The sequence below is a fragment of the Cibotium barometz genome, chromosome 31, assembly GCF_041138505.1.
Source record: "Cibotium barometz isolate CiBa-2024 chromosome 31, ASM4113850v1, whole genome shotgun sequence".
In the NCBI taxonomy this organism is placed as follows: Eukaryota; Viridiplantae; Streptophyta; class Polypodiopsida; order Cyatheales; family Cibotiaceae; genus Cibotium; species Cibotium barometz.
In genome coordinates, this window is record NC_141076.1 from 19,355,404 (window position 1) to 19,368,366 (window position 12,963).

The 12,963-nt window shown below is 41.0% G+C and overlaps 1 protein-coding gene across 1 annotated transcript; it reads left to right on the plus strand.

Moving 5' to 3' along the window:
• The first annotated feature begins 5,546 nt into the window (after positions 1–5,546).
• LOC147620582 (ATP-citrate synthase beta chain protein 1-like) lies at positions 5,547–10,736 on the plus strand. Its single transcript, XM_086824821.1, has 16 exons — positions 5,547–5,947; positions 6,621–6,741; positions 7,080–7,182; positions 7,274–7,339; positions 7,472–7,595; positions 7,683–7,817; positions 7,917–7,977; positions 8,102–8,178; positions 8,263–8,418; positions 8,528–8,789; positions 8,901–9,028; positions 9,202–9,307; positions 9,397–9,473; positions 9,603–9,673; positions 9,854–10,138; positions 10,319–10,736. Exons 2-16 carry the CDS (start codon positions 6,642–6,644, stop codon positions 10,392–10,394), a joined length of 1,827 nt encoding a protein of 608 aa, XP_086680947.1. The 5' UTR covers positions 5,547–5,947; positions 6,621–6,641; the 3' UTR covers positions 10,395–10,736.
• Positions 10,737–12,963: the final 2,227 nt, after the last annotated feature.

Below are 12,963 nucleotides of genomic sequence, written 5' to 3' on the forward strand. Positions count from 1 at the left end.
CGAGAGCATCCAGAGTAAAGATTGGTGCACCATGTGGTTGCGAGGTAGCGGGCGCTCTGCTAGCTTCCATTCCTGTGAAGCACCAAAAAAGTTTCAAAACCTTAGAAAAAAATGGATTTAAATGCTACATATCAAATCAAAACCTATCAAACTTAAGAAACTTAATGCATGCTACAATTATTGATGCTTCACTTAGTTTTCTTGAATAGCGGGGGCCTCACTTGCATTTACTTAATCCATATAGAAGCTCGACTTAAGCTGGAGCCTAGATCTAAGTTGTGCACTCATATGCTAGGGGTACGCTAGCATAGAGAGGCAAAGCTCAAACTCAAGTTTTAGCCTTAAGGCGAAGTTCCATGTATGGGAGGCTTGAACTTAAGGTATAGGGAAAATCCGAACTTAAGCTAGAGCCTAGATCCAAGTTGTGCACTCATATGACAGGGGTACACCAGCATATAGAGACGAGGCTCAAGCTCAAGTTCGAGCCTTTAGGCCAAGTTTTATGTAGGAGAGGCTTGAACTTAAGCTGGAGCCTAGATCCAAGTTGTGCACTCATATGCTAGGGATACGCTAGCATAGATAGGGAAGGCTCCAACTCAAGTTGGAGCCTTAAGGCCAAGTTCCATGTAAAGTTAAGCATGGAGAATGAGCCTTAACACATAAGTTCCATATAGGGGAGATTCAATCTGAAGTTTGAGCCTTAAGACTGGTGTACACTAGCATCTAGAGCAAAGGCTGTAACTCAAATTTGAGCCTTAAGGTCGGGGTACACTAGCATGGAGAACGAAGGCTCAATCTGAAGTTTGAGCCTTAAGGCCGGGGTGCACTAGCATGGACAACAAAGGCTCAAACTCCATTTCGATCCTTAAGACCGGGGTGCACTAGCATGGAGAGCAAAGGCTCAAACTCAAGTTCGAGCCTTAAGGCCGGGGTGCAATAGCATGGAGAGCTAAGGCTCAAACTCAAGATCGAGCCTTAAGGTCGGGGTGCACTAGCATGGAGAACGAAGGCTTAATCTACAGTTCGAGCATTAAGGCCGGGGTGCACTAGCATGGAGAGCAAAGGAGCAAAGGCTCAAACTCAAGTTCGAGTCTTACGGCTGGGCTGCACTAGCATGGAGAGCAAAGGCTCAAACTCAAGTTCGAGCCTTAAGGCCAGGGTGGATCAACACCGGTCTAGTCATGATTGCTTCCTTTAACTAAAGAAAGGCATTTCTTTGCTTGTCACCCCAGTGAAAAGTAGCTTTCTTCTTTGTTAAATCATGCAAAGGCGAAGCAATCTCGGCGAAGAGCTTAATAAACGGCGATAATATGAGCATAATCCCAGAAAGCTCCTGATCTCATGTACATTCTTTACTAACATGGAGAACAAAGACTCAATCTAGGTCGAGCCTTAAGGCCGGGGTACACTAGCATGGAGAATGAAGGCTCATCTTTCAAGATCAAGATGTTGAGGCCGAATCTCTGGATGAGGTGCAAGTACTACCTCAAATTGACTCATTGGAATGAAGAAAACAATTTAGAGGGGGAAAATCAAAAGCATGAGGAACATCAATCTGAAGATCATGAGTCACTTATTGATCATGACAATGCTTTATTGGATAATGATAGTGATATTGATATGGAACCCCATCTTTTCATTGAGCTTCCATTAGATATAGATTGATGAAGCAACACAAATGGATCTATTAAAAGATGAGATAGATTCATGATTTTGACATTGTTTATGTAATTATTTCTTCAAAAGTTTTTAACTAAAGTTTTTAAATCCGAGTTTTCTAGCTCAAGTTATGAGCAAAGTAGTGACCTGTGGTCAATCTGTCCAGAACTGAGACAGACTCATGGCTGCTGACGTGATGGCGCCTGGCTGGTTGGGAGGGCTGGAAGGCTACAATGACTCAATGCTAATGTGGGGGGGGCCCAAATGACCCTCCCAAGCTCCCTCTTGAAGCTCAGAGGCAATGGAATGCTTATGCTTCACAAGAAGCAAAGAGACATGGCTGTCCTGTTTCCAGCTTGAAGTGCTCTTCCAAAAGAGCTCAAGACACACTCAATAATGCCCCAGCTCTGCCCTGATGAGGTTCAAAGGTGCCCTGATAGATGCCAAAGAAAATGAGATAAAGACAAACCTCAATGAAGAGCTACCATGGGTTGCCATAGCTGCGAGCTTTCAAGCCGACTGCTGCTCGCAAGCTCCTGCTCCCGAATCCCGAGCTCTGATACCAGTTTGAAGTGTGCGGATCGAAGAGAGAACGGAGCTTCAATGGTGGATGCTATGCAGGTGAGAGAGAGAGAGAGACAATGACACAGTGTGTGGGTACAATAGTGTACCTCTTTTTGGTTTTCTGGATAGGTATATAGTACATAGAGTACAATGTCGGGCGGGCAGGCCCAGTGGTCAGGTACATTGCCCTTTATTTCCAACAATTTCTTCAGTGTAATGATGGTATCATATGTGATGACAAATTTGGGCTCATTGCATTACTATGGGCGTTGAGTTTCTTTAGTGTGATGTGCACGATGATGGTGTTATCATGTTGCAATCAAAGTATATATTGAAGAGGTTTAATCTTGAAGACTCTAAGCATGTTGCTACACCAATAGAGACATGAGCTAGGTTTAGGCTCCAGGATCCAGGTGGCTCTTTTGATGACATGCTATATATCAAGTTGACCCTTTTGATGACGTGATGTATATCAACAGTTTATTGGATGTTTGATTTCCTTATACAATATGCGGCTAGACATTTATTTTGGGGCCGGGGTCTCCCAATTGAGAAGATTTATGCACAGCCTAGTTACTAGGCATTGGCATGTTGGTGTTAGTACCTTGGAGTGTTATATCCCAATGAGGGGTAAGTCGCAAGTCCATGCCTTCTATGATTCCGATCGAGCTAGATGTTAGGCACCAAAGTGTCCCACTAGTTGTATATTTGCTTTCATCTTGGTGATTCATGTATTTCATGGCTCATCAAGAAGCAGGCCCACAATGGCCACTTCTTATTGTGAAGTTGAGGAGACTGGGCAACTCTTATAGCTATAGTTGAGTGCCTTTGGCTCATATGCCTTATGGATATGACTGATTTGGGTGTTGGACAGTTGTCTCGGTAATCCTTCACTACCATATTCATTGATAGTCATAGAGCATTGTGAGGAACTCTGTGTTTTCATGCTCGCACAAAGCACATTGAGGTGCATTATCATTATGTTCAGGGAGAGACTCTCTACAAGAGACATTATCTTCGTTTATGTGCCTACACATGACACCATGTGACATATTTGTTCACGAAGGCACAAGTCTAAATCTTTTTATAAAGCTAAGGGCTTATTGGGGATTGATAAGCCATATTCTTGTACATGTTCACATCACTCCAGGGGGGATTTGTAGACTATATGTCATGGTAGTGATATGTGAACTTATCTAGGACTAGGCATGTTACTATATACATTGTACTTGGCCTCACCTTTTATAAATAAGTGAACTTTTATGACTATATTGGTGTGAGGTTTTATGCTTATCTTGAGTTCCTCTTTAGTTGAGATTCTATCATTTTAATAATTGGTTATAGAGCTAATTGAATTGTATCCACCATGATATTACGTGAACTTTTTAAAAATTGGTTATAGAGCTGACTGGATTTGATCCACCATTTTAAGTGAACTCACCAATGACTAGGTGCATTACTATATACATTGGCCCTCCATTGGCCTCAGCTTTTATAATAAGTGAACTTTTTATGACTATATTGGCTTGAATTTTTATGCTTATCTTATTTTAATAATTGGTTATAGAGCTTCTATCTTGGGTTCCTCTTTAGTTGAGCTTCTATCATTTTAATAATTGGTTATAGAGCTAATTAGATTTGATCCAACATATTAAGTGAACTTTTTAAAAATTGGTTATAGAGTTGATTAGCTTTAATCCACCATAAAAAGTGAAATTCTTATGACTATATTGGTGTGAGATTTTATGCTTGCCTTGAGTTCCTCTCTTTAGTTGAGCTTCTATTATTTTAATAATTGGTTATAGGGTTGGTTGGCCTTTGATCCACCATGAATTCAAACGAGTGAGCTCTAGAGGGTAAAAAGGACATGGAGAGAGAAAGGGAGGGATAAGATAGATGGACACACACATTCATGTTAAACTCCACGGCGACCAATTGGGGCATGTGAAAATAAACACAAACATAAGGTCACAATGACCTTGAACAAAATCAAAGGCATAAAATAAAAAACTACTAATGAGCCTTTTTAGCTCTACGGTCAAGAAGATCAAGAGTTACATTACTAATGAGCCTTTCTAGCTCTACGGTCAAGAGCTGCTGTTGGCTTGGGGGTACGAAATCCTTGGATGATGGCTCTACCATTGCATAATAATACCACCCACTTACCCTCCTTACAAGTTGTTCACATCTAGGTTGGTTTTGCTTGTGAGCTCTTTGGTGGGGATAACTAGAGCTTGGTATCATTTTGGGAGCTTGAATTACTTGAGGATTTCTAACCTTGCTTTCCTTAAGATGGAGGTCATAATAATGAGATAACCCCTTGCCATCGCCTAGGAGTGCACCATCAGTTTGATAGCCCCCCGTATTTGGGTTTGAGGGCTAGTATGTCTCTATGCTTTTGCTTCTTCAACTGGGTGGTGGCTTGCCCTTGAACTTCCTATAAGATTTAATGAAATTGAGTTTTAACCTATAAGGAATTTCATGATTCTGTTGATGTTGCTCTGAACCTTTTTTGCTTTGGCTAGGATAGCATGTGCCTATGTTGACTCCATACTTCCATGGGATTCCATTGTGTCAAGATGGTGTTCAATTGCTTGGAGCCACTCCTTCAACTTTTGATTCTTGCATTGTAGCTTGAGAATCTTATCCTAGAGGTAGGCAACCCACTTTGTCGTAAAAAGTCCATTTATTATTGAATAACCTTTGTAAGGTAGTAAAATTGTAGGAAACATGAAAACTAGTCCTATGCTTCTTCACATCATCCCTTGCAAAAAATGCCATTAAGCAACGACAAAACTCTATAATGAGTGGATGAGAGTTAGCAAGGTGAAACGTATCGTTTTGGAGCTTGCACTTCCTAACTTTTTAAATGCCGCACATTCTTTAAATGGTTATAAAAATTAAACCCTAAACCCTAAACCCTAAAACCCTAAAACCCTAAACAATAAACCCTTCTTTAAATGGTTAAGTAGTTGATGTGGGCGTGCATGACACTTGTGATGGGTTGTCAAGGAAGGCAAGTGTACACTCATTGAGATCCATATGAAACGTGTCTAAGGTGAATTGCCAATGATACATACATAAAAAGGGGGCTATTGTGATTATGTCATATCACAACGTCAATTGTAAGGATGATAAATACAAGCAAAATTTCAAGAGAAAATGTTCTATGAATGGTCAATGCAAAAGTGGCACATGTGCACATTACAATTCAAAGGCATGTGCACCATTCCAAGGATATCAAATCAATCTTCTGCTCATGTGGACCTAGAAGTTAAAAGTGCTATTGGGCGCCCAAAAAAGCAAGTGGTTAGTGGGCACACGGGCCAAAAAAGCTTTCTGGCTATGGCGAGTAGGGTGTGAAAAAGCATTGAAAATGTAAAGAAGAACAAGGGCGAGACGATGCGCCCCGCCCCTACCCTACCATACCCACATGGGCGCCTCGGACGACAAGAGAACGGTCACACGCAGGGCTGCGGCAGGCGCTTTCAAGGGCGTGCGGGTGAGGTCATAATACAGTATGCACTATAAACGGCGTGAGCCGTGAAGGGCGTGCTATCTGCACGAGCTAGCTACCCCGGTTTTCTTAGCCTGCCCACAGGACCGGTCGCATGCCCTTTCCCCCTTCCCTCTCTTCACCTTCTAAGTTCTCACCTTCATCGATCCTCTTTTCCAGCTGCTGCAGTGACGATTTCTTGCTCCCGAGGGCTTGCTGTGAACACAGGTGCATCCACTTTGGCTTATGTCTGAACCTTGCTTAGCTTAATTTTACCTCATATCATTACGAAGGTTGAGCATTGCAGATAATTCCATGTCTTTGATCCAGATTTAAAGCCCATCACCCCTTGCAGTGGATCAATTCCCTGTCAATGTCAAGCCTAGATTTGGAGCGCCTATGGCCTGTTAATTCTTTCTGAAATCCAAGTTTTGGAGCCAATCATCCGATCAATGGCATGGCAATCTAGTTAATGGCTTGTTAATGATTTCCAATATCCAAGTTCCCTCATTCCTGAATGGTCTAGGAGCATTTCAACCGTTTTTAAACCCAGTTTTGGAGCCGTTATTCCTGAAAGCTTTAGTGTCTCCACCCACCCAGATTTGCAGCCCTCATTTCTCAAAAAGCAATGGCATTATAATGACCCAGATTTAATGCTCTGGGACCAGGATATCCCCCTCAGATCTAGCTGCTCTGCATGTTAGGGAAAGTTACCCTGCGTAGACCAAGATTTCAGCTCTTGAATGCTAGAAGACCTTTGTGTTCCAACTCTTAAACACCTCAGGTTTATTAAATGATTCGTGTAAGGTTCCTCTGTAGTGCTGCAAGGCCTTGTTTAGAAGAAAACTAGCTTCTGGCTAATTTCAGCGTTTCCTTCTTTTGTTTTTGTTTTTTTGTCCAGATAGAAGTCTTGATTGGCACTATGGCTTCAGGACAGTTGTTTTCACGACAAACCCAAGCATTGTTCTACAATTATAAGCAGTTTCCCATTCAACGCATGCTTGACTTTGATTTCTTATGTGGTGAGTAATATCGTGGACACTAAAAAATGTCCAGTATATCTGTATGTATGCACATATGTACATTCATGTGTGTGTGTGTGTGCGCGTATGCATGCATGCATGCATCTGTGTGTATGTATTTATGCATGCATGTGTTTTGTGTGTGTGCATCTGTGCACGAATCTATGAATTTATGAATGAATGTATCCATGCATTTATGCAATGCTGAAATGTTTTTTGCTTAAGCGTCGGGTATGTTAGGAATTGGATGCTTTGATAGAAGGCCTTATAGCTCTGACTATTTGATAACTTGCTATTGGCATGTTGTTGGCTTTTGTGTGTTCTTGGGACATCTTTAGGTAGGGAGACTCCATCAGTCGCTGGGATTATCAACCCTGGCTCTGAAGGATTCCAAAAACTCTTTTTTGGGCAAGAGGAGATCGCTATTCCTGTGTATTCAAGGTATGCATGCCTCAGTATCCCATTTAGTTCATGTCATGAAGCTGCGCCTTACTTTTCATGCAGTATGCTGACAAAGAAGAGATGCTTGCAGCATCAAGGACGCATGCAAAGCCCGCTCCACAGCTGATGTGTTCATCAATTTTGCTTCATTTCGAAGGTTTGCACATTTCACTCCAGTAAGAGTACATGTGTTGTTAGTGCACTCGTAGACCAGTGCTTCAATGGTTGTTTGCTTACAAGTGACCTAGTGAAAGTTCCGATCATGACCTGGTGAGTTTATATTTGGCAGTGCTTTTGCGTCTTCTATGGAAGCCCTTAAACAACCAACCATCAGAGTAGTGGCAATCATAGCTGAAGGAGTACCAGAAGGTGACACCAAGAAACTTATTGCTTATGCTAAAGCAAACAACAAGGTAAGACTGGTCTTTTACTGAAAGCTTGAATTCACATGCGTGAGTGATGTGTCTGTGTGGAGAGGCTTGACACGTGTGTCCTGGCAGGTGATTATTGGCCCAGCTACTGTAGGTGGAATTCAGGCCGGTGCCTTCAAAATAGGTGAAACGGCTGGTACACTGGAGAACATTGTGGAGAGCAAGCTGTATCGCCCTGGGTCTGTGGGATTTGTGTCCAAATCTGTGAGTCACTGAGCTGAGGCAGCTTGTTATGTTGCATCCATGTTTTCTTGGCCATTGATATTTAATAATAATATAAATGCTGATTGTTTGAATGGGTAGGGTGGTATGTCAAATGAGCTCTACAGAATCATTTCGAGATCCACAGATGGTATCTATGAAGGTGGGTCTTTACTCCCCACAGGTTTAGTGGTTAATTTTTTGTGTTCGCATGTGTGATGAGTTATGGTTTGATGGATTGATGGACTGTGGGATCAAATTTGACAAGTCATGATTGTCAAATCCAGGAATTGCAATTGGTGGAGATGTGTTTCCAGGTTCCACATTGTCAGATCATGTTCTACGGTACCAGAACATTCCACAGGTTTTGGTTGCTTGGCCTTGGCATTTTTTGGGGTATGTACAGAAATGGTTTTGCTACGATTCTGAAGTTTGGTGGTTATTACAGATCAAAATGGTGGTGGTACTTGGTGAACTCGGTGGTCGGGATGAGTATTCACTCGTAGAGGCCTTGAAACAAGGCAAAGTAACAAAACCTGTGGTTGCGTGGGTTAGTGGCACATGTGCACGCTTGTTCAAATCGGAGGTGCAATTTGGACATGCGGTAAGCTCTCATGGTCTTCTCTATGCATGCCTTTGATTAGCGTTGCCAAGAGGCTGGAGGACTCTACTGAGCTTAATACAGCGAATATAATTTGCAATTGTGACTGCAGGGTGCAAAAAGTGGTGGTGATATGGAATCAGCCCAATCAAAGAACAGTGCCCTTCAAGAGGCTGGTGCCCTGGTGCCAACTTCCTTTGAGGGCCTGGAGCCATTGATTAAGGAGACTTATGCTAGCTTGGTTGAGCAAGGGGTGATCACCCCAATCCCTGATTTCCAGCCCCCTGCTGTGCCTCAAGACTTAAGTGTGGCTATCAAAGCTGGAAAAGTCCGGGCACCCACACACATCATTTCAACAATATGTGACGATAGAGGTCAGTGTTATTATTGCAAAATTGCCGATTGCATTATAATTCTTGGCTTTTCTGGTGTTATGCAACTTGTATCTTGGATTGGGAACACCAAAGTCGCTTTAATTTTTGCAGGCGAGGAAGCTACCTATGCAGGGGTTAACATGTCAACATTGATTGAGAATGACAATGGAGTTGGGGACGTCATTTCTCTTCTTTGGTTTAAGCGCAGTCTACCTCGCTATTGCACCAAGTTCATCGAGGTATGTGCCAAGACCTCTCTCTCTCTCTCTCTCTCTCTCTCTCTCTCTCTCTCGTAAATCTTCATTAATATAAATACTCAATGATAAGCTAATTATTTATGACCGAACATCTTCAAATTTGAAAGGCAGGTCTATTGAGAACCCTTCTCTTGTTGTGTTTGTTCTGCATATAGATGTGCATCATGCTTTGTGCGGATCATGGGCCATGTGTGTCGGGTGCACACAACACGATTGTTACAGCTCGTGCTGGAAAAGACCTTGTGTCGAGCTTGGTATCAGGTTGGCATTTGATATTTTTGCTATAATGTCCCTCCAAAAGAGTTTTCTGATTCTGTACAAGGCTCAAGCCAATTTTTCTATTTGAGCAGGTCTTCTCACCATTGGACCACGATTTGGTGGAGCCATAGATGATGCTGCTCGATACTTCAAGGATGCATGTGACAAGGTAATGATAATAAGCATGCTTTGAAGACGATCTTTCACTTGTTTTGAACCCAAGTTAATGATAGAGACAAAGTAGTGCAGCTTTTGGCAATCTGCTAGTGTTGATTTGGTTTTCTATGTGGTTTGCTAGGGTCTTACTGCTTATGAGTTTGTGGAATCAATGAAGAAGAAGGGTATTCGGGTGCCGGGGATCGGTCACAGGTTAGTGTCCCGCTCAAGTCAGGGTTGGTGCCCATCAAAATTTTGTCAGATGGGTAGGTTCTCTTGGGCTTGGATGTGCAATAGTGCCCGTCCATACGGGTGTTTCGGTGTGCCCAATCTCTCTGTGTACAGTTAAAGGATTTTGCAATTTCACTTGTGTTTCTATGCAATTGTCAACAGAATCAAGAGTGCAGACAACAGGGACAAGAGGGTGGATCTTTTACACAAATACGGTCGAACCTTCTTCCCATCGATTAAATACTTGGAGTATGCACTGCAAGTGGAGAAGTACACCCTTACAAAGGCAAACAACCTTGTCTTAAATGTTGATGGGTGTATCGGCTCCCTCTTTTTGGACCTACTGGTCAGCAGTGCCATGTTTACACAGCAAGAAATAGATGAGATAGTTGAGATTGGCTATCTCAATGGTCTGTTCGTACTTGCAAGGACAATTGGCTTGATAGGGTATGCCTTTCCATCCCATAATGTTGATGTGATTCTTGAACTCATCGTTTTCTTTCAAATGGGTGGTTCTAGTCTCCCTACCTGCAAAATTGTGGAGTAGTGTGTTGCTAATTTATACCTTTGCTGCACAGGAGCTCAATATTTTCTCTGATTGAATACTTTTGGTGGATAATTTTGCAGTCATACATTTGACCAGAAGCGTCTGAAGCAGCCACTATACCGGCATCCTTGGGAAGATGTTCTTTACACAAAGTGAGAAGACATGTCTTTGCTTGCCTCCAAGAAGGGGGAGAAGCATTATAGATTTCAATCGATTATTTGGTAGCTTCCCAAACAAGGAGGTTATTTGATTCTTTCGACTTGATTCGGTTGCTGTTTTGATATCATCATTTCTCATTAGTATCCAGAAGCGGTTTCTGCACACTGGCTATGCGATGTTATGGCACTGTGTGCAGAGGTTTTGCTCTCTATATGAGTCAAGCAATGGAAATAGAAGAAGCAGGCTTGCCATTCCTTTGTGGGGGAAAAGCACAGTTGAAGAGGATGTGCCAAACTTTGATTCAATAATATGATCAGCAGTTCTCTGTTATATTAATAATATAAGCAGATTTAATATATGTGTGTGTGTGTGTGTGTGTGTGTGTGTACATATGTACATATGTATAGATATATATTGCTGTTTGGACTCCCTTAATGTCAATGCTGTGTGTTTGTACAGTGACTCTCTTTGCATTGCTTCTGAAGGTGTATCTGCATGCATTTTCACCACCCCTAGTAGCTCTACTTGGGACGGGTAGAAAAGAGTCTTCCATCCCTAGGGCCATCTTGGCCTATAGTTTTCACATTTTACAGGGGGTATGAACTTGTCAACAGTGGCATGCGTTGTACTTTTCTAGGTTACATAAAGTGGAGTCCGTGCATGAATTGGAGTGGAAGGCCATCCAGGTGAGAGTGATATAAGTTAAATTATTTTAAAGTGAAATAGATAGGTTTGAAAAGTGAGGTAAGTGATTATGTTATTAGGAGAAGGCAACACTAGGACCTTAGGCTATACAATTATGTACTTGCCTCTCTCAATACAAAAAGTTGTATACTCACCTCCCCCTTTTAAACACTGGTAAGCAACGTTGGGTGTCTCAACTTACCACACAGTTGGTTGGGATTCTCAGCCTCAATAATGATTACTCCCTTCAGTGATACAGGCATCCTATCCCCACTTTAACAACCAGATAATGCACATTCGTGCAAGCTTTTTGACTAACACTCACTTGAATTGATATGGTCTAATGATCTCCACTTGCATCAACTAGTTAATCAATTAATAAATTAATTGATTAAAATAAACATGCATATTAAATTTCATATCAACAAGACGATGCGAGCAATACTTTTTACGCATATAGAGATTCACTCGTGTACGTATAAAGTAAGCTACGATCGTCCAGATCAAAAAGGCATCCTAATTTAAATCCGTCTAGGAGAATTTATAACATTAAAAATCTTGGGGATATAAATATTTTATGAATTCTTTTAAGAATCCATAATTTACACATCATGTGAATATATAAAATATTTTATGAATTTATCCTCATAACATGCCTCGAGGGTGACAAGCAATTGTTCTTAGTTGTCACAAAATTATCAGTAATAATCATGGGCTAGAATCACTGTAAGATGCAGTCAAGGATGGATAGGCGACGAGGGTATGATCAGGTAACCATTGAGAATCTTCATTGGGTGATTTTTATATTTGACCAAACATCTATGATAAACATTGCCTTTTCTTGAACGTGCAAGCTAGGCTTCCTCTTAAAAATAGGTGTAAGCCTTGAACATTATAAAAGTGCATATGCCTTGAAAATTAGAATATGCACTTGGGAGCTTTCATATGTCTCAATTAACATATATGCATTGTCAATAAATATGAATAGCATCTAAATAAATTAATGGCGCTTGTCGTTCCAAAATCAAATATTATTTGTTGATATTCAAGATTTGTCATCTTAAAGTATTTTCCTGATCGGCACCATCTCGCTTCCATTATCAAATCCAATGATTTGCACTTGCATTAACTAGCCAATCAATTAATTTATAATTGATTAAAATAAACATCCATATAAAATTTCATATCAACAAGATACACTTTTCACACATGTACGGATTCACCCGCGTATGCGCAAAGTGAGTTACGATTACCCGGGTTAGAAAGGCGTCCCAATATAAACCCGTATAAGAGAATTCATAACAAAAAACCAGGGAATATAAATATTCCATGAATTCTTTTAAGAATCCATAATTTATACAACATGGGAATATATAAATATTTCATGAATTTATCCTCATAACACAAGTAGCTTACAGTGGTAATAGGTAGCTCATAGAATTATCTTTTTTATTCTTAAAATTAATGATAGACATCGCATACTTGTTAACAATCCTAATATGGGATTGATCATGGTGATAGACATAAGATTAAGCATAAGATTATGGTAGATTATACCACACTAAAAACTCCATGACTAGAGAGAGAGAGATTGCACACTTAACACAAGTTCTCTATTGCATTCACAATGAATCATACAATGATATAGGCCTTCTAGCCTTATCTCACTTTACACATTATCATCCATGTGACACTCTTTTTTCCACTCTTTTGGTCAACACTCACACACCATACAATATCATATGTGGCATTCTTATCTTACCACAATATCTTGCACCTCTAGGGTGCTTTCCCACAATCAACCAAATAACCCATTCATTTTACATTGCACATTTCAACACCCCTCCTCAACGTAAACTTAGGTGTGTGCATACAATCTCTC